The sequence below is a fragment of the Dermacentor albipictus genome, chromosome 4, assembly GCF_038994185.2.
Source record: "Dermacentor albipictus isolate Rhodes 1998 colony chromosome 4, USDA_Dalb.pri_finalv2, whole genome shotgun sequence".
In the NCBI taxonomy this organism is placed as follows: Eukaryota; Metazoa; Arthropoda; class Arachnida; order Ixodida; family Ixodidae; genus Dermacentor; species Dermacentor albipictus.
Genome location: NC_091824.1, coordinates 42,150,660 through 42,169,749, shown reverse-complemented (window position 1 = coordinate 42,169,749; position 19,090 = coordinate 42,150,660). Strand labels below are relative to the sequence as shown.

Genomic DNA, 19,090 nt, shown 5'->3' with positions numbered 1-19,090 from the left:
TTGAAGCTTCACCCGATGTCTTGTTAATCAATCGTCGTCAAAGGTAACCGTAACTATCCAAAAAACCAGAAAACTCAGAGCACCACATAAAAACAGCGACCGAACAGATAAAGTTCTTCTTCTTCCCATAATTGTAATCAAGACCTGGCGACGCTTCTTGGCGGATCCCCTGCAGGGTATAGGTCATAGAAATTATAATCATCATCAACACGCAGACACGCTTCTTGGCAGATCCCCCTCGTGGGTATGTGCAACAGTATGGAAATTATAATCATGTTTAGCACGCCGCGATAACCCAAATACCCGCCGTGGTTGCTCAGTTACGGTGCTGAGCACGAGGTCGCGGGATCGAATCCCGGTCACGGCGGCCGCATTTCGATGGGGGGAAATGCGAAAACACCCGTGTACTTAGATTTAGGTGCACGTTAAAGAACCCCAGGCGGTCGAAATTTCCGGAGTCCTCCAGTACGGCATGCCTCATAATCAGAAAGTGGTTTTGGCACGTAAAACCCCATAATTTAATTTAATTTCAATTTTTTTAATTACCTCAAAGATCAACTTGGAATTGGCACGATATAAATATACGTGCGATTGTGACCAAACAATTTGTGCATGTGTGTGTCTGTGGCCTAAGTGCTAGAGAATGAGGCTGTTTTGCTGGAGACCGCGAGGTTCGCATCCCGCGGCAGGACGTGCTTCGATGTCTTGTCTTGTATCCCAGATAGTGGCGCGTACCCACTATGGGGGATTGGCCAAGAAGCAGGCTGTTTTTCGTACGCTTCGATGTTTTCTTTCTTTCTTTTCTTCTCCTTCTTCTGCTTTCTTTTATTTTAGCGAAAAGCTATTTCTGAAGCCAGAAACTGACCCGTGACTGACCGACGTACCCAGGTGAATGCATAGAATGGTAGGCAGAGAAAGCTTCGATAGCTTTAATATATACGATTTCGAGCACTCCTTGCAAGCACTCGTCGAAGCTCTTTTCCATCAAACGTGCAAATTCACAAAATAGACGTGAGGTGCCCCGGGAAATGAAGAAGTAGTTGCTTTACTCCGTGCAGATGCGATAAGAAATCAACACAGTCGCCATTTCGAGAATTTCGTGCAGCGCAAGGCTTTGCCTTTTAGTCGACGCAGGATAAATTGCCAACTGAAATTCTTTTAAGCAACCGCGTCTCGCTCTCCATGTTCCGCATACTACGTAGACAAACACAAGTCGGGCACGCAAGCTACCCTTTAACATCACATCATGATTGCCGTAGGCGGTGAACATCACCGCCAAATGTCGTCGATGAACGCAAACACCACAACAAGCTTCGCGCAAATCGATTCCTACAGTGCGGGGGATCTGCATAATTTTTGCCGCCCTGCCAACTAAAAACTGGAGTTCTGAAACAAGTTATATATTGTCGGGGGACATAACAATTGTAACAAACCTTGCCGGTAAAATACAGTCAACGCGGCTTAACTTTCTAAGTGAAGCTGCAGTGGCTGGTGTACCCTAAGCCTAAATTGCATGAAAGGTAGCATACCGAAGCAAATAAAAAAGAAACGTTAACTGTCACCTTGCTGTTGCCAAATCGAGCTAGCACAGGAGTCACGTCCAAGAGCATGAGACACACAAAAGGACGCCGAGGTATCGTACTTTGTATGAGCTATAAGCACAAAAAAAGAAAACCCACATGTGCGAAACGACCTTGCGCCTTGAGGTACCATTTCTTTTTCCTTCCTGTGAAAGCGAGGCTCAGCGCCCTGGAAGCTGAAGCGGCACATATGATACAATGGTTGTAGCAATGTAATTCCAATGCAAACCGACTGCGCTCATTCAGGCGCCTTCCACTTCGACACTCAAAGCGAGAAAGCTGACGCGAGAAAAGTGCGCGCTCAGTCGTTCCGCGCTTGCACCCGATGTACCTAGACGCGACACATGTCGCAAGGAAAAGAGATACTTCATGTGTACGTCCCTTTAAGCTGCGGCTTTCTTTAATTTGATAGCATTGCAAGCGGACAGGACCCACTTTCTAGGTACCCAAGAGAAGCAGTAGACTGGCCCTTAAACCCGTTAACTCTAACACATCGTCTCGAAGCACCCTAGAAGAGTTCGGTAAACTCGTACGGCACGCCCGCGCCAGACGTATCAAGGAGCGCATTTTAACGAGAGAAGCATGGCATGCAATCGTGGCCTGATGATTAGAGCATAGGGCGGACATATGTGCTGGAAGACAGAAGTTTGGTCACGCATTTATTTGTAGCATTATAGATGGACTTCACTGACTTGGGCGGTATCGAACAGAAAATTCGAGGTGCGCTAGGTGAGCAGGTCATAGTGCCCGCGAAATCGCAACTTTATAAGACTTGTAAAAAACGGCCCTTTGGGCAGTAAGCGTCGCTAGGTTCAGCGTCGTCTTTCTTTCATTTACTTTTCTTCTTTGTAAGCGATGCACTGCCCTTCCACACGTTTTTACTAACCACATCTTCGTACGAGGTGATCACTAAATACTTGCCAAGCATTCCTTTTTTTCCCATAATTTGTGATTGCGAGTTTTTAACACAAAATGAATGACTGAATGAGTACGTCGTCGCCATTAGTCGCCACAATTTTTTAAACTTTCATACTTGAGTTGAGGCGTCCGCATTAGATCAGCGGTCGCTGAATGAAATCACACGCCGCTGTGGCTCACCGCATATGGAGTAGCGCTTCTAAGCTCGAGGTCGTTGATTCGATTTCCGGCTGTAGGGGCCGCATTTAGATGGCGCCAAAATGCAAGAACACTCGCATATGTTGCTGATAGAGTGCACGTTCAGAACCTCAGGTGCTCAAAATTATTTCGGAGTGCGCCACTATGTCATGCCTAATAGTCACATCGTGGTTGAGGATCAGGGGCCCTATAACGTAAAACTACTCCAGTCCGTTTTGATTCCAATCTTCTGACGTGAAATTTACGTAACCACCGACGCAAGCATTGGGCGGTGACCCGCAGCGTTGTTTGAAAAGCCGAATAAAACGCGCTCCTCGTTTATAGGAGGCCACTTCTTGTTCTTTCAAAACGAATAGCATTGCTTACATTGAGCAGACTTTCTTATAGAAGACTAAAGAGAGGCAATGAACAGGCTCAAGTGGATTTATAGCGTTATAGCGCCCCTTGTTGTAATCGGAACGCCGCAATTTAATTTCGTGAACCAAACTATTACTTCTTCTCAGTAGATATGAGACCATTACGACAAGTGCGACCAGGCAAGTAATTTTAGCGTGCAGTTATTTCTCCATCCCGAGGACTATGACTTTGCAGAGTGTCAAAATGGTGCAACAAGTGTTTGATGTACAGTTAAATATCTTTTTTTATGGCCTTAGTCGTTTCGGACTGTTTTCCGGCAGGCCCCTCCAGTTATTTGGGTTTAGTTTTATGCACATTTTGTTTGGTATAATCTCATAGCATCAAACTTTTCGCTTTCGGCGCAACTTTCAAAACGCCGCTGATTATGAAGTTGTTAGAAAAACAGCCACAGTGGCTTATAGGCTACATGCTTTATTATCGCGCTGCAAGTTTCAGGTTAGCTAGAGCGCAGCCTTAATTAACTTTCTTAGCTGACGTCCGCTTGCACAACAGGGCTTGTCGTTAGGTTGAGAAAACTTAGCGAGGCCGGACATCGGCCTATATCCGACGCAGAAATTAGGCTTTGAAAACAACCACCAGCGTGACAGGTGATTTTGAAACCCGATGGCACTCAACAACAAACCGTTCACGCTCGCCAGTTCTAAATATGAAAATTATGCAGCTCCAACGCCCATCTTGGGAATCTATATGAAGGGAAGCTATAGTGAAGCGGTTTACCAAGGGCTGCAAATTTGACCATTTCATCGCTGCGCCTTTAGCGTTGAGGAAACTTGTGCACGTGTTCTTCGCGGCCTGGTAGTTTGAACATCCGGTGACTGTGCATGGGGAGCGAGGTTCGATCCCGCCATTCAACGCGTATTGCAGTCTACTTTTTAGAATTTTTTTTAGAGTGAGCGATTTGGTGAGACAGCAAGAGCACCCAGCAGCCACGATAACCTAGATATGGTGACACGTAGCTCAAGTATGTGTTGATCGAAAGTCATTGTGCACGTCAAGACTGCACATCAAGGGATGCAAATTCGCCTACTGCTTGTTGGTGTCATTCAAGGAGAGCGGAGCTGGGCTCAGTACTTCCATCCCTCGCAGGTGAAAGATAATTGCCTTTATTTTCCTAATATTCATATTTAGAGCATTAGCTGCGTGCCATTACGCCAAGAACTCCAGAACTATATTTGCGGCACCAGTTAATTACAGGATTTCCCGAGAAAAAAAAAGACATTTAGTGTCATCTACATATATATTACATTTTCTTAGCTCGCCCATGCTGATGCAGTCAATTGCGCATACATTGGATAGAAGTGGCCTCGAAACAATGTCTTGTGACACGCTATTTGTATTTTGCTAGACAGTGGATGCACAGCGGTTCGCTACTGCATATTGAGTGCGAGAACTGAGGTACAGTCTGAATAACTTGATCGCATGCCCACGTATGTCGTAATGATCGAGTTCAGCGAAAAGAGTATCGTGGGTAAGAATGTCGAAGGCATTACTAAATTCTATAAAAAGCCAAGAGTAAAGAGTTGTGAATTAAAGTTGTGTGTTCTGTGTTCTTTGTCATCGAGGACAACGTGTTCAGTTGACTTGTTTTTAGTGCAGCCATACTGGCAATCAGTAATTACAGAGCCATAATCAGTATATAAAGTGCGATCTCCTAGTCTGGTGACTTCGGCTTAAGTGAAGGCATGCTGTGGTATGTACGCTCCAGGTATGCAAGAGGTGGGGGATATAGCTGAAAAGCTGGTGCACAGGTACAAAGAAACATTAAATCTCCTTCTTTCTCATAGTGAGGATCATCTTCTAAAGCTTTAAACAAGCGACGTGACACACGAATTGAGCTGCAGGACGTTCTTGCGTTTTTGAACAGTGGTAATTTCAGGTGCTTCAACTGTGCCCCACTAAAGTGCATACAGCATTCCTCTGGGATACAGGCCTCAATAAGACTGTGCAAGCTTTTGTGTTTGTGTACGCATATTTGTGCTGTTGCATGTGTTTGTGCGTGTGTGTGTGTGCTCTGCTTTCTTTATATCGTTCCCTTCCTTTCATCTCTCACCACCTTACATGATGTATCATGCCAGGCAAGTCACTAGGCTAACATCTGCCATTAAGCCTTTTTTTCCGTTCAGTCCTGACACAGATATCCTGTCGCGAAAATCTTTATACGTTCTCCGAAAATTCCAAGTAGCTCTATTTATTTATGCAACTGTACGTTTTTGTTTCCTATGGCTTCCAGGACTCGTGGTTGTACATTTGTGTGTGTTTTTGCTCTGTGATAGTATTCAGTGCTTATTGGCAGATGTCGTTATTTCAGTTTGCTATTTAGTTTTCTTTGCCATGTCGCGACTAGTAGCTGGTGCCACCTAATTGTTTGTACCTTCAGATGTCATTAAAAATAAGAGTTACAAAAGGGGGGGGGGAGGGAACTGGAGATGCGCAAATCTAGGGCACTTCAATGCGTACGTGAAGATGGAGCGGGAGGGGGAAGGAGGTGGAGGTGAAAATGCAGTTTTTTCCCCACCACCAAGAAGGGAGAACTTATGGCAAAGAAGTCTGCTCGAAACGGAAGAAAAATTCGCTGCAATCCAACTACTGTAGCTGGAAAATTAAACTCTAGCACTGCACCAACTTTGTGCCAGTCAAAGTTTTCGATTGAACGCTCAACGTATATAATCAGTAACTGGCAGTTACATTTAATATGCCGACAACTAACAGAATGTATTCACCTGTGGTGCAAATAGAGCCTTGTTTTTCTGTCAGCAAATTAGTGGATGTACATCGATGAAGTGGTATCACGTTGGGTGTATCGTCGCGCGAGAAGGAAAGTGTCACTGTGAGTGATCAGCGGATAATCGACATGAGAATAGTGAGTTCTCGACACGTACTCTGCTTATTTGACGATATTACGCTGCTCGCATACTTCATGTCTCTCTTCCACTGGACAGGGACACAGTTGCGCGCTACAGCTGTAAACGTGAGCGTAGACTCGAATTAACATTGATGCATGTAGCGAAGGGAATGCATAGATCATGTCTATAGACCTGCTGTCGCACGCTTCCATGAGATATAGATCTGTGAGATACGAGTTATGACTTCCATGAGTCTAGATCATTGCCTACTTAATGATTCTTGGCTGAAACGTTTGGTGCCCCTTCACGACGAAGGCGGCGTTAAGGAAGACAGAGCCAAGCTCGCCCCTTGAAAGATGCCCGGTAATAAAGCGTGTGAAAGACTAAAATATCTAGAACAACGTGTTTAGAGCCGCAAGCTGCACGTGGTCTTCATGTTTAGATGGCACTTAATTGTTTTTGTAATACAGGGGGGGGGGGGCAGAGAAAGCAAACCAAAGCAAGGGAAGAACGTGTCACCACACGGACGAGGTTTCAAGTATTCTTATCGCTTTACAGGTGATGTGTTCTTCACTTGCTTTGGGTTCGGTTTATTTTAGACCACCCTTTATCTACTGAATTCTTTACCAGTTAAAAGGGGGACACGCTACGCCATCGGAACTTGTACCGCTTTTTCATAACGACGTGATAGTCTTCTCTGATGATCTTGTAATTTTCTGGTTTACAAAAGCTCTGCGCTCTACCAACATGACGCTTAGTATACCTGACGCAATAAATTGTCCCTATCGCTTTTAATTTCTACCTGCCTACGGTCCAATGGCATCATGGGCCGAATTGAAATAGCCTTTCTTCCGTAAGGGCTCTCTGCGATTGGCTGTCCACCTTCGATTATATGCCCGGCGTCCTGATTGGCCAGCATCTGCTTTTATGAACAGCCCTAACATAAGAGCTCCTTCGTGAATATGGGCCCAATATTTTAATCCACGATGCCGTGTTTTCACCTCTCAACGCAAAGCTCTTTCATTTCTAGGTCAATTACCCTATGGACTAATCTCAGCTTTATTCGAAACTTTCGTTAAGCTCGAAGTCCTTGTTTCACAGGTGAGCACGGAAGAATACAGCGACTAGAGTATTGGTTTCAGTCATGTTGGCTTCGTTTTTTTTTGTGATTTTGGATGTTGCATTGTTTCAGTGTGCGCTGGCCCCATTTCAGGTACCTCATGGCAAAACCAAGTGCCGAGAAATACGCAGTTAATTGTTTTTCTTGCAACTCCTTCCAATAGTGTGAGTTCGTTGCGAACAAAAAAAAATAAAGGAAAGCGAGAAAAGTGTTCTGGTTTGAAGGAGACAGAAAAGGTTCTTACCCGCCGTGGTTGCTCAGTGACTATGGTGTTGGGCTGCTGAGCACGAGGTCGCGGGATCGAATCCCGGCCACGGCGGCCGCATTTCGATGGGGGCGAAATGCGAAAACACCCGTGTGCTTAGATTTAGGTGCATGTTAAAGAACCCCAGGTGATCAGAAATTTCCGGAGTCCTCCACTACGACGTGCCTCATAATCAGAAAGTGGTTTTGGCACGTAAAACCCTAAATATTATTAGAAAAGGTTCTTTATTGAAAACTGTGGTGCTCCGGCGTATGTAGAGTAGCGTAGCTACTTTGCAGTGAATTGGATGAGAGGAACAAAGCACAGTAAAATGAAGTGGGTAGAAGAATTTAGTAGAAGTAAAAAGGAAAAGTTGCACTTCTTGTGATTTTATCGGAAAAACTTGTGACACAGGCGATGAAAGAAAATTATTTTGTAAACTTTGATGGTTTATGAGAAAAAAATTGCGTTCTTGATGGCATGGAATGGTTGGGTCGCAGTTTAGAAATCATGGCAATCAAGCCTTTATATGGGGTGTTCAAGCGAACTCTTTCGAAAATTTTTAAATGGTTGCCTATGGCAGAGTTTCCAGGATGACACCAGTTTCGATATATTATTTCCCGAACTTTGCGGTAAAATGCACTGGCGTTACAGTTACTTTTGTGCGTCAGTCCATGAAACGACGTTTTTTCAACTGGAACGCCAGTGCATTTCTCCGAAGAGTTCGGGAATTAATATCTCGGAAGCGGTGACATCCCGATAATTCTGCCACAGGTAACCGTTAAAGATGTATGAAAGTGTTCGCTAAAGCTCCCGGTATATAAGAAGGAACTTGACAAGCGTTAAGGTTGTGCCTTGCTTGTAAGACTTACTTAGGAATGTTTAAGCGCAGTGACAGCTGCTAGACCAAAGCAAGTTGATGTACACACGAACAAGTGCTCGTTCCCGTCTGTAACCGCGCCTGGGCATACCTAAACAAACAAGTTCGGGGCTTTGCCCTGTTCTTATGGGCAAGACAACGGGGACGCGCGATGGGCTTCAAATTCGAGCCGATCAAAGACGCAGTGCCTTATCGTGTCTATGTTTTTGTCTTTCGCACATTTACCCGGCAGGTGTTCGTGGGAGTCCGGACGCCAAGCGGCTGTACGATGACCTCATATCCCGGTACAACAAGCTTGTCCGCCCCGTCGTCAACGACACGGACGCGCTCACAGTGCGAATCAAGCTCAAGCTCTCTCAGCTCATCGAAGTGGTGCGTTCCAAGAATATACGCTCTTCCAGTGTTCCGTTTTAATGCCATCTGATAGCGCTCATCGCTGTCTTTCAATGCTAAATGGAAAGTTGGCTATACTATTATAAACTCGGGTTGATCCTGTTGTTGTGTTGAAGTCGATTCAGCTTTGAGGTATACAGAGGCCACCGTCGGTGCATTCTTTGAACTACTTAGAGTTCGAAATGTCAATTGCACGTAATCAGAGCCACTGTGCCATAGAAATAACTGAAGTCGACGTGTACTTGCAATCAAGGTTTTGGACGTAAACACTTTTGTTTAAGCCTCTCTGGTTCAATGATTCATTGAGGAATCAATGTTTTTCAAGAAATATCAGACGTAGACACCCACACCTACAATTAATCTCAGAAATCGGAGTGTTAGCGTTCTCGGTAGTTTCCCCTGATCCTTCGCAAACGTCTGCGCGTGGCTTCACGCCGAAATTTGGCCTCCGTGCAGTGTCATTGGAGCGCGCTACCTAAGACATATTACTTCTCCCTGGTGCCACAGAAATAGTTTTCAAATGATTTGTTCACATACATCACACCACTGTGATGGTAAATTATGCAGTCCGAAAGATCCTACGGTACCTCAATACAACTCACTTTTTTTTCTAGTATAATAAGAAATGCCTTTGATATGTGACTGAAAATCCTACTATAGGAATTGTTAAGCGTTAGCGTCTGGGAGAAGATCCAACCCTTCATACAATCTGAGCTAGAAATGTGTTGAGTATGGTTTCGAAAATAACGGGATGGGGAGGAGAACTGTGAAGTTGTGAAAAGGAAAAATTAGTAGTGGGACGAGGCGGGGGGGGGGGGGGGGGGGGCTGGGGGTAGAAGGTGGAATCGCGCCCCTCCAGTTGCGGGCGAAAGCACGTAATGAAGAAATAGGCTTATATAGCCACCTGCGTCGCCCTGGAAATGTGCCGGTGACTCACCACGTTCCCTGCCGAATTACGCAATGAAATAGCAAATGGTACCTAAATATCCTAAGAGCGAGAAGCATATGTCTTCAAGAAAATAATTTGTTACCGAAAGCAAGTTCCCCTCGCCTTACTCCCTGGATTCTGGTCGGTTTCTCGCGTTCTAAAGCGGACCGATCACGGAAACAGTACGAAGGAATCTGTGGGATGCAATGTAAAGACGATGTAAACTGGCCAATGCTACGCATGCCGCTGTCGTCCGCACAATGGCGCGTAGAATAATGCGACTGCAAGCAGGTATTCAGATACTAGCAAGCATGTATCCAGATACTAGCATCATAAGTTAATGCAAATGAAGACGGTCAGTTAACCTGCACCCGTAAACTGCATAGACCCATATCGCGTCCGCGTGCGAAATTTTCATGCGAGAGCAGTTATGCGATGAAAACTGAGTTTGCTTTCATCCTCCTTGCGTCCGGCTATTCCTCCACGCTGACGACGAAGTTGTCGTCATCAAAGTGTGTCGCCGCACTCAACTTCCGCTTCGCCATCGCCGTAGCGCGAAGAAAATAAACTTTTTTTTTTTCTCCATCGCATCCACTATACATTTCGCGTGCTGCAGTCAGCCCAATTCTCGGCCAACTGCCTAATATAAAATTCAATTTTCAGCCCCACCTTGGTCCCAGTGAGGGCATCTCTGCTTATCTTAACTAAACAATAAAGCATGACATAGTAACGCACAGTATCTAGTCGGCTCGTAGGCCCGCTTTAAGAACGGAGACCAGTTAATATACCTCATAATAAATGGTTTCACGTCAGAGGTGGAATCCGTAAGTGGTTGCAACACATCAGGTTCGACACAGGTACGTGCGCAACGCGCTCGTAGGAGGACCAGGTAAGCGCTTCAAACAAAGCATGGCCACCGCAACGAGTTGCCCTGATTTCATTGCAGCGAAGTGCCTTTCGGAACCGGGCGCTGCTCATCCCTACAGTATGGCGCCAGAATAGCACCTGCTATTTTGAGGGAGCTATATTGTGGAAAGCTATTCCGCTCTGCACAAACTCTGAGAGTGGTAGCGCCTGCGCATGCATTTCGAAAACAAACATGCAGTGCTGCAGCAAACGCCTGCGTGACGTTGTATGCACCGCGCAGCAGTCGCTGAGAAGGTGGCGGTGTATCGTCGTCACACATGCTGACGTTATTTCATCGTAGATCGTTGAGCAAAGCCAAGCCGAAATGCAACGTCGCTCGCTACACCGTGGGCCTCGCCACCTTCGAATTTTACTCCAGCGAAATCCACAGAGCAGCAAGAAATGCCTTCATCGCGTATGAGCCGTTTCACTTTCCGCAAGCACACGACATGCCTTGTCCTGTTAACTTCCCTGAGCTCCGAGCTTCCTCGCACCCAAGAAGCCGGTGAAGACTACCGCTAAATATCAACGTGCTCAAGGGTGAAACAATCAGGCTGTTCCGTCTGTGCACTTTACGACTCATTGCACGTCCGAAGGCGTCGATGGGAAGCTGCCCGCTGCTCAATGAGAAGACATACGTGTCTTCGCCGTGAAAGCCTGTTTGCTTTCCGGATGCGATCACTGATTGCGTCGCCAAGCCTGCCAGATGCTTGGGCTTGTCCACTCTCATCACCACCCGACGTGTTCGTAGTGTGAACGCACCGCTCCACAACAAAAAACAACGAAAAACGAGGTCTCACTTGTAATATCCAATAAAGGAACGGCTTATACTAACCATGGGGCATCCTTGTTGTTGTTGTTGTCGTTGTTTATAATGATTATTTTAATTATGCTGATTAGGATAACCTTACCAGCAATGACACCTACCCGCCTAGGGTGACTGGCTAGCAGTCGGACGGATCTCAGAAATGTATTAGGGACATGAATGCACGGCAAAAGACGGCAGCGTTTTCTCTCCCTGCTCAAAAAGGCAGCCGAGCTCGCCGGCCTGAACCCGCTAATAGTGGGTGGGGATTTCAACGCGCCGTGCCATGCCTGGGGATACGGCCACACCACCACCAAGGGCAAACAGTTATGGCAGGACTCGCAAGACTTGGGATACACGCTCATCACGGATTCCAGCGCCCCAACGCGTATGGGCAATTCGGTTGCAAGAGATACCACACCGGACTTAACAATGGTCAAAAACATCGAGAGGGCTACCTGGAGAAACACCCTAGAAGACCTAGGTAGCGACCACATGATCATCCAGATCACGATCCCCCGAGCGGGAACCACCCTCCCAGTCAAAAGCTTCAAATGAACAGACTGGGACAAGTTCCGCAAGCACCGGGATATCAGGCAAGACGACGAGCCAATCGGTGACATTGACAGATGGATCGCAGACTTGACCAGGGATGTCGGGGAGGCCACGCAAACCATCACTCCCGATTTCCTGACGGAGAAGATGGACAGTCGCCTCGCCCACCTCTGGGAAGCCAAGAAATCCATAAAAACCCGATGGCAAGGCCAGCGGTTCAATCGAAAGCTGAGAAAAAAGATAGCCGACTTAAACAAACAAATCGAAGAGCACTGCAACACCTTGAGCAAGCAACAGTGGGACGAAGTCTGCAATGCCGCGGATGGCTAACTCCACAACGGAAATACGTGGCGACTGCTGAGGCACCTACTGGGCGAAACCCAGTGCAAATCCAAGCAAAGAGCCGACATGCAGAGACTTCTGCACAAAGAAAAAGGGGTGGCGAGTGAGAAGCAAATCGTCATGAAACTCTGCGACAAATACCTCCCGCAACGACCGACGGTGGAGCACGGCCGGTACACTGGCAGTCCTAGTCCCAAGTTAGATGAAGACTTCAGTGAGGCGGAAATCAGAACGGCACTCCAAGGACTCAACAGCAAGTCAGCCCCAGGACCGGACAGGGTTAACAACAAAACGCTCAAAAACCTGGACGACAAATCTGTTACCAAACTCACGGGCTATATGAACAAGTGCTGGAGAGAAGGCCGCATCCCGGAGCAGTGGAAGAGGTCCAAGGCTATCCTCATACCCAAGCACGGAAAGCCGTTGAGTTTGGAGAACCTACGCCCAATCTCTCTCACGTCGTGCGTGGGTAAGGTCTTGGAACACGCCTTCCTGAACCGTATCAACAGCCATCTAGAAGAGACGGAAGCCTACCCCCACACCATGATAGGCTTCCGATCCCGCCTGTCCACGCAGGACGTCATGTTACAACTAAAGAACCAGATCCTTGACGACAAGACAAGAAACACCAGAGCCATCCTAGGACTAGACCTGGAGAAAGCATTCGACAACGTCGCTCACGAGTCGATCCTTAAACAAGTGTCTAATCTGAACCTGGGGGAAAGGTCCTACAACTACGTGAGGGACTTTCTGAACGATCGCAAAGCCACCCTTACGGTTGGCGACCTCGAGTCCGAAGAACGAGCCCAGGGAAGTGGAGGTACCCCCCAGGGCTCAGTTATATCTCCGCTCCTTTTCAACTTAGTCATGCTGGGTCTCCCCAGCAAACTACGCGAAATCGAAGGAATCCACCACGCTATATATGCAGACGATATAACGATATGGGCAGACCGCGGCAGTGATGGGCAAATTGAACACGCACTACAAACGGCCATTAACAAAGTGGAAGAGTACCTCCAAGGAACGGGCCTCAAATGCTCCCCGAGCAAGTCCGAACTACTCCTTTACCGGCACACGCGCAGAGGCATGCCACCAAAGAGCTACACAGGACCCCGGGAGTACGAGGAAATCCGCCTGTACACCCAAGACGGAAACGCAATCCCCAAAGTGAACAAGATCAAAATCCTCGGAATGATCATTGAGGCCAACGGAGCTAACGGTGAAACCGTGAGGAAGATCGAAGGCAAAGTCATCAGCGCCACGAGACTCATAAAGAGAATAACCAATAGACATGCGGGCATGAAGGAAGACAACGTCATTCGACTGATCCACTCATTCGTTGTCAGCCACATCGCCTATGTAGCCGCCTACCACAACTGGTACGTCGCGGAAAAGAACAAGATTAACACGCTCATAAGGAAAACGTACAAGATAGCCCTGGGCCTACCGGAATCGACGAGCACCGAGCTCCTGACTCAGCTGGGCATATACAACACCATAGAAGAAATAGCCGAAGCACAACGCATCTCGCAGCTCGAACGCCTGTCGACCACCACGACGGGAAGACACATTATGAACACGCTCGGCATAACGTACCACAACCAGCACGGCCAGAAAATGCCAATCCCCAACAAAATCAGAGGGACCATTACGGTGGCAACCATCCCAAGAAACGTGCACCCCGATTACAACCGAGGTAGACGAAAGGCAAGAGCCGAGGCTCTGCTCCGTTCATTCGGCAGGGACAGAAAGGCGCGCTTTGTCGACGCAGCCGAATATGCGAACGGCCAAACATACGCCGCCGTAGTCATAGACGCAGAATCAAAAATCAGAACCACATGTAGTGTATACACCAAACACTCAGAAATAGCGGAGGAAGTAGCGATTGCGCTAGCCCTCACAGAACAGGAATGCGAAGTCGTACTAAGTGACTCGCAAACGGCAGTAAGGAATTATGCCAAAGGTCGAATTTCCAAGGAAGCCATGTCCATCCTGGCCAAAGCGGGCAGATCCAAAACCGCGAACTCGAGGATCATATGGTTCCCCGCGCACGTCACCACGGAAGGCGACGCGCTCCCGAACCTAAACGAGACGGCGCACCGGACGGCGCGAGACATGACCCGCCGCGCCGAACAGGGAAACGCCTCTCGCACGATAGCGAACGCTTCTCGAGCAGAACGGGACAGGCTCACAAGATACAACGACATCACCAGTGCATATTTGAACGCCAGAAGGATATACCCCCCGCCGAGTCCCAAATTGAACAGGAGGCAGGCCGTCGCCTGGCGACAACTCCAGACAAACACGTTCCCTAATCCATTCCGTCTCAAACGCATCTTCCCAGATAAGCATCAGGACGACACGTGCAAATTGTGCCAGGAAGGACCAGCAACACTCAAACACATGCTGTGGGAGTGCAATGTAGTTATAGGAGGGATGGTAGTTACTCCGAAGACCCTGTCGTCGAGGTGGGCCGCCGCTCTGCGCAGCTCAGACCTCGGAATCCAGACGTGGGCAGTCCAGCAAGCCCGTGAGGCGGCGTTGAGGCAGGGCCTTGACGTTCCTCCATGGGAGACCTGAGCCCGGGTCGCGTTAAACCTTGCCGGACGTACAAGAAAGTTGTATCCATCCATCCATGAATGCACAAATATGTGATTATGGTAACTAAATAAAGGACAATTAGAATAGAGAGATCTTTTCTTGCACAAGCTGGGAATAGTTTCCAAATAACGTTCTGCCAAAGAGGCACTTTCCCGTCGTCTCAAGAACAATATACGTATATTAAGAATGACAGCTTCAACGTACGCTGCAGTACAGATGCGTACTAAACTCGGAATCTACATCCGATATAAATCTAAGGACCCATATCACACCATCCATCGCACTTTCTAACTCAGTAGAGATTTTCTTCTTAGACTGTTGTAAATTAGCTTGGCTTCAGCACACAATTAGAGTTACAGCGGCCTTTGCGGGTCATTGCGGCAACCATCTCCGCAAAAATTCGCAAACAAATTATTCATATATTTTTCTCACTTTAGCCTCTTTGAGTTGTAAAATTCATTGTTGTTATTCTCAGTAAACTACAGAATTTGAACTTTAAAGTGTTTCGCTTGGGTTCCTGTTAATTATGTATTTTCCTGAATTAATTGTTTTCCACTCATATCTTGATGTGGGTTGGAAGATCTTATCTATGTTCTCCGCCATTCCCTTTCTGCGAAACAACGTGGTATTGATAAATCATGCTACTTTTAATAATCATGTTATATGAAATGGAGAACGAAGTAAGGAAAGTACTTTCTTAAAAGAACATTCACTTCGTTTTATTTGTTGAGCAAACTACGTACGCCTAATAGGTACATGGGCTTCGATCGATCCTCTTTCTTCTTAAAAATTTATTCAAGCTAAATATATTGCCGCTCCTGAAAACACGCATAGTGCCTATTCTTCTTCCATGCTGCATATTTATTGGCATCGGATTCTCTTCTGTTTGCTTAGACCTTGTAATGAGGCGGAGCTAGAAGATGGCTATAAGATATGCTACCGCGCGAAGAGCCTTGTCCGGCATTAAATATTCACCATTTATTTCAAACGTGTTTGCACTCTGATTTTTAATTCTGGAGCGTGCCTTCAATAATGGGCATGCGTCGGTCACGCGAGCACTTTATTCCGAGAAAATTAGCTTCCGTGTAATGAAGTTTTGTCTTTCTTTTTTCTTTTTTCTTCTTTTTTTTATTGTGAAGGTTGCGCTTGGCTGGTGGTTTTTGTGTATGTGTTTTGGCAAGGCTAGGAAAACATAGAAGAAAAAGAAACAAGCGTGCCGTCGTATTATCGCGTGTCTAAAAACATTTCGTTGTTCCTAATGCGCTCCACATCATCGCGAACTTGGGGCGTACGACACGAGGCCTGCGCTTGTAAATGCCTTCGGTCCACGCCGTACACTGCATCAAACCCTCAATCTGCGTCTTTAAAATTGCGCAGCATCTTCCAATTCTTAGCGGCCGCGAAGTTCTTTGCTTGAGAGGACAGAGCGGCTCCTTTTATCGACTCTTGTCGCACTGAGGCGTTTCTCTATGCAATAATGTAATCCATCACATTTACATTTTGCTTATCTTTCTTTACGTACAAGATGTTGGTACCTCCTAGATTTCTCAAAAGGTAAGCCAAATTAATGCCGGAGACATGTGGAGTTATTAGTATACGGTCGGAACTTTCATATACTAATGGCTGCCACGCTTGCCCTCCCACGGGTGTATGCTAGTCACAGTAATTTGTGCATTGTGCTCATTTCCATACGACCCTGTGTCACCCTTCGTGACATACTTATGTCTCACCACGAGCTATTTACACTTACAGAGAGCACACGTTTCTAACTCCCATTTCTTTCCCTTGTACCATGGGTAAGTCAACGGAATAAGCACGGTGGGACCGCCTTTGATCGCACCGTGAACGCTGTTTAGCCTGCGCGCTCATCATTTCTTAGCTTTTTAAGTTATAAAACGAAGCTTCCTTAGCCTACCTTCCCATGTTTCGCTTGGCTCGCTGGCTCTCTGCTGAGTCGTCAGGCATCTAGGTGGGTATATTTTTGGACGTATGCACCAAGTTGTTATACGATTGACCAGTAGCGCACATAGTGCGAACACCGGTAACGTATGTAGTGCAGAGTTGAGTCGGCGTGGCAAGTCCTACGCGCAAGCGCAGATGCGAGCTCCAACACACTCACACCGTCGGCCTGTCTTCGCATTCCCGTCATCGTCATTTCGTCGACTACAATCCGTTTTTATCATTCCTTCGTTTCACGCCACCTTCACTGTTCGACCACCTTCATTGTTCCACCAGTTTCACTGTTTTTCATCACTTCGCTGCCACTTGATCAGTGATCATGCCTGCGCCGCGTGTCGTCATCATCATAAAGTGGTCGTCATTCCTAAACCGACATACAGACGTCATTGCGCTGTCATAACTATGTCATCGTCATCGTGCCATGGTTCATAGTAGCTTCGTCGTCATACAGTCGTCGTCGTCGTGCACCCCTGGTGTTGCCGTCGGGGTCGTTTCGTCGTCATCATACTCGGCTTCGTCATTCCACTGTCGCCATGCCGTTTTCGTTACACCACCGTTGTTATAGAGTCGTCCTCATTACAGCGTGCTCATGCAGGTGTCGTCTTTCCATGGTCGTCACGATGTCGTCGTCGTCATCCGTTCTTGGTCATTCCTTTGGCTTCATATAATCGTCGTTGTTGCCTTGTCGTCAGTGCATCGTCGTCATGCAACCATCGTCCTGCCGTCATGGCCGTCCTGTCGCCTACATACTGTTATAGTGTCTTTATGCCATTGTGCCGCCAACGTCTTCATTTCGTCGCCGTCATGCGATTGTCGTCATAGCCTTGTCGTCTTGCATTCGTGTTTGTTTCATCATTGCCATCCCGCCGTTGTCATTTCAGTGTCGACATTACACCGTCGTCACTGCGTATAGTCGTCACACGATCTTCGTCATGCATTCGTGTTCATATTGTTATCACGATGCCCGTCATGTTCGTTACATAGACGTCATGCCGCCTTATTTGCGCCTCCTTTCTGATGTCGTCGTCGTCGTTGTCTTGATAAAGTCGTAGTCGTGCCGTCATGTCGTCCAATCGTCCATGCATTCGTCGTCATTACAGCATCGTCGTTATACCATCGTTGTCAACCAAGCATTGATCCGATTGTCGTCTTGCCAGCGTCGTCGCGTCGTACTCATCATACAGTTGGCGTCATTCTCGTGTCGTCTTCGTCCTGAATAAGACGGTCTTGACGCCATTATTGTCATTCCACGAAGTCGTCATGATGTCATCCTAATCATGCGGCCGTCGTCCTCGTGGTTCATGGTAGAGTGTATAAGCGCGACTGGACGAGGACGAAGAAAGAAACAGATACACAGACACAGCGCTTCGGTGTCATGTTCCTTCCACCATCGTCACTCCGTCGTCTATCACTGTAGTCCAAAGTTCGACGAAAGCTCGTCAGGCAAGGGTGATACATTGTCAAATCAACTGCACTCGCCTAAGGTTCGATAGGAAATAAGACATGAAATGACGTGTCGAGACCGCTACGTGTCCGTTGTTCAGAATGAAGAAAATCATTGGGAATTGTGAACAAGGCATGCGTAGCGGTCTGGAAACGTCATTTGATGTTTTATTTACTTTCAAACCTAAGGCGAGCGCCAGTTCATTTAACAATGTATCACACTATGCATCTGCCTGATTAAATGCTTTCGTTCTTGCGTAGGAAGAGAGCGGTGTGGTGTATAAACAACAGAAATTGCATTGCATTAATATTGTGAGCGTTGTCGTGGGAAAGCGATCGACGAGATTACAAACTGTACCAGAAGAATGATACGCATGGCCGTTAGATGCCTCCAATTTCATTAAACGCTTCACTAAAGCTTCGCTTCACATACACTCTGACTTGTGTCGCAGATACGCATAATTTTCCCCCTTATTTCCCCCCATATTTTTTTGTTTTGTTTTGTTTTCACTTCCCGAAGCACAGCGTTGGAAATCAGGTGAAACGTGCTTAAAGGGACACTAAAGTGAAAAGTGATTTCTTCTGCATCAGTAAATCACCGTTCTACAACACCAAAAACGCCACTCTTACAGCGATAAGACGTTTGGTAAGCCAGAAAAAGCGCAAGAACGAAATGCGGGTGGCGACGCCTACTTGAGTTCCCGCACCTGGGGGCTGTGACGTCATGGATTTTGATGGCATGTTCTAGGGCCTACTAATTATATATAGCGGTACAGATTGACTACATTGTGTTCTAAAGAAACCAAATATTAAACATGCCAAGTTTCGGGAACATTTATTCAGCCAACGCGGCCCAAATGGGAAAACAATCTTTGGAATCCCTGACGTCACCCTGACGTACCGGCGCTGGCGTTTCGGCGCGAAATTCAAATACTGATAATTGGACCTTCATTTTCTC

At 46.9% G+C, this 19,090-nt stretch overlaps 1 protein-coding gene across 2 annotated transcripts in view; it reads left to right on the top strand.

Moving 5' to 3' along the window:
• LOC135907134 (acetylcholine receptor subunit alpha-like) overlaps positions 1-19,090 on the top strand; it is a 294,303-nt gene that overhangs the window by 188,528 nt on the left and 86,685 nt on the right. For both annotated transcript variants that reach the window (XM_065438787.2, XM_070536904.1), the window contains exon 2: positions 8,433-8,572. In XM_065438787.2, the coding sequence (XP_065294859.2) occupies positions 8,433-8,572 (140 nt within the window). The remainder of the gene's footprint in view (positions 1-8,432; positions 8,573-19,090) is intronic.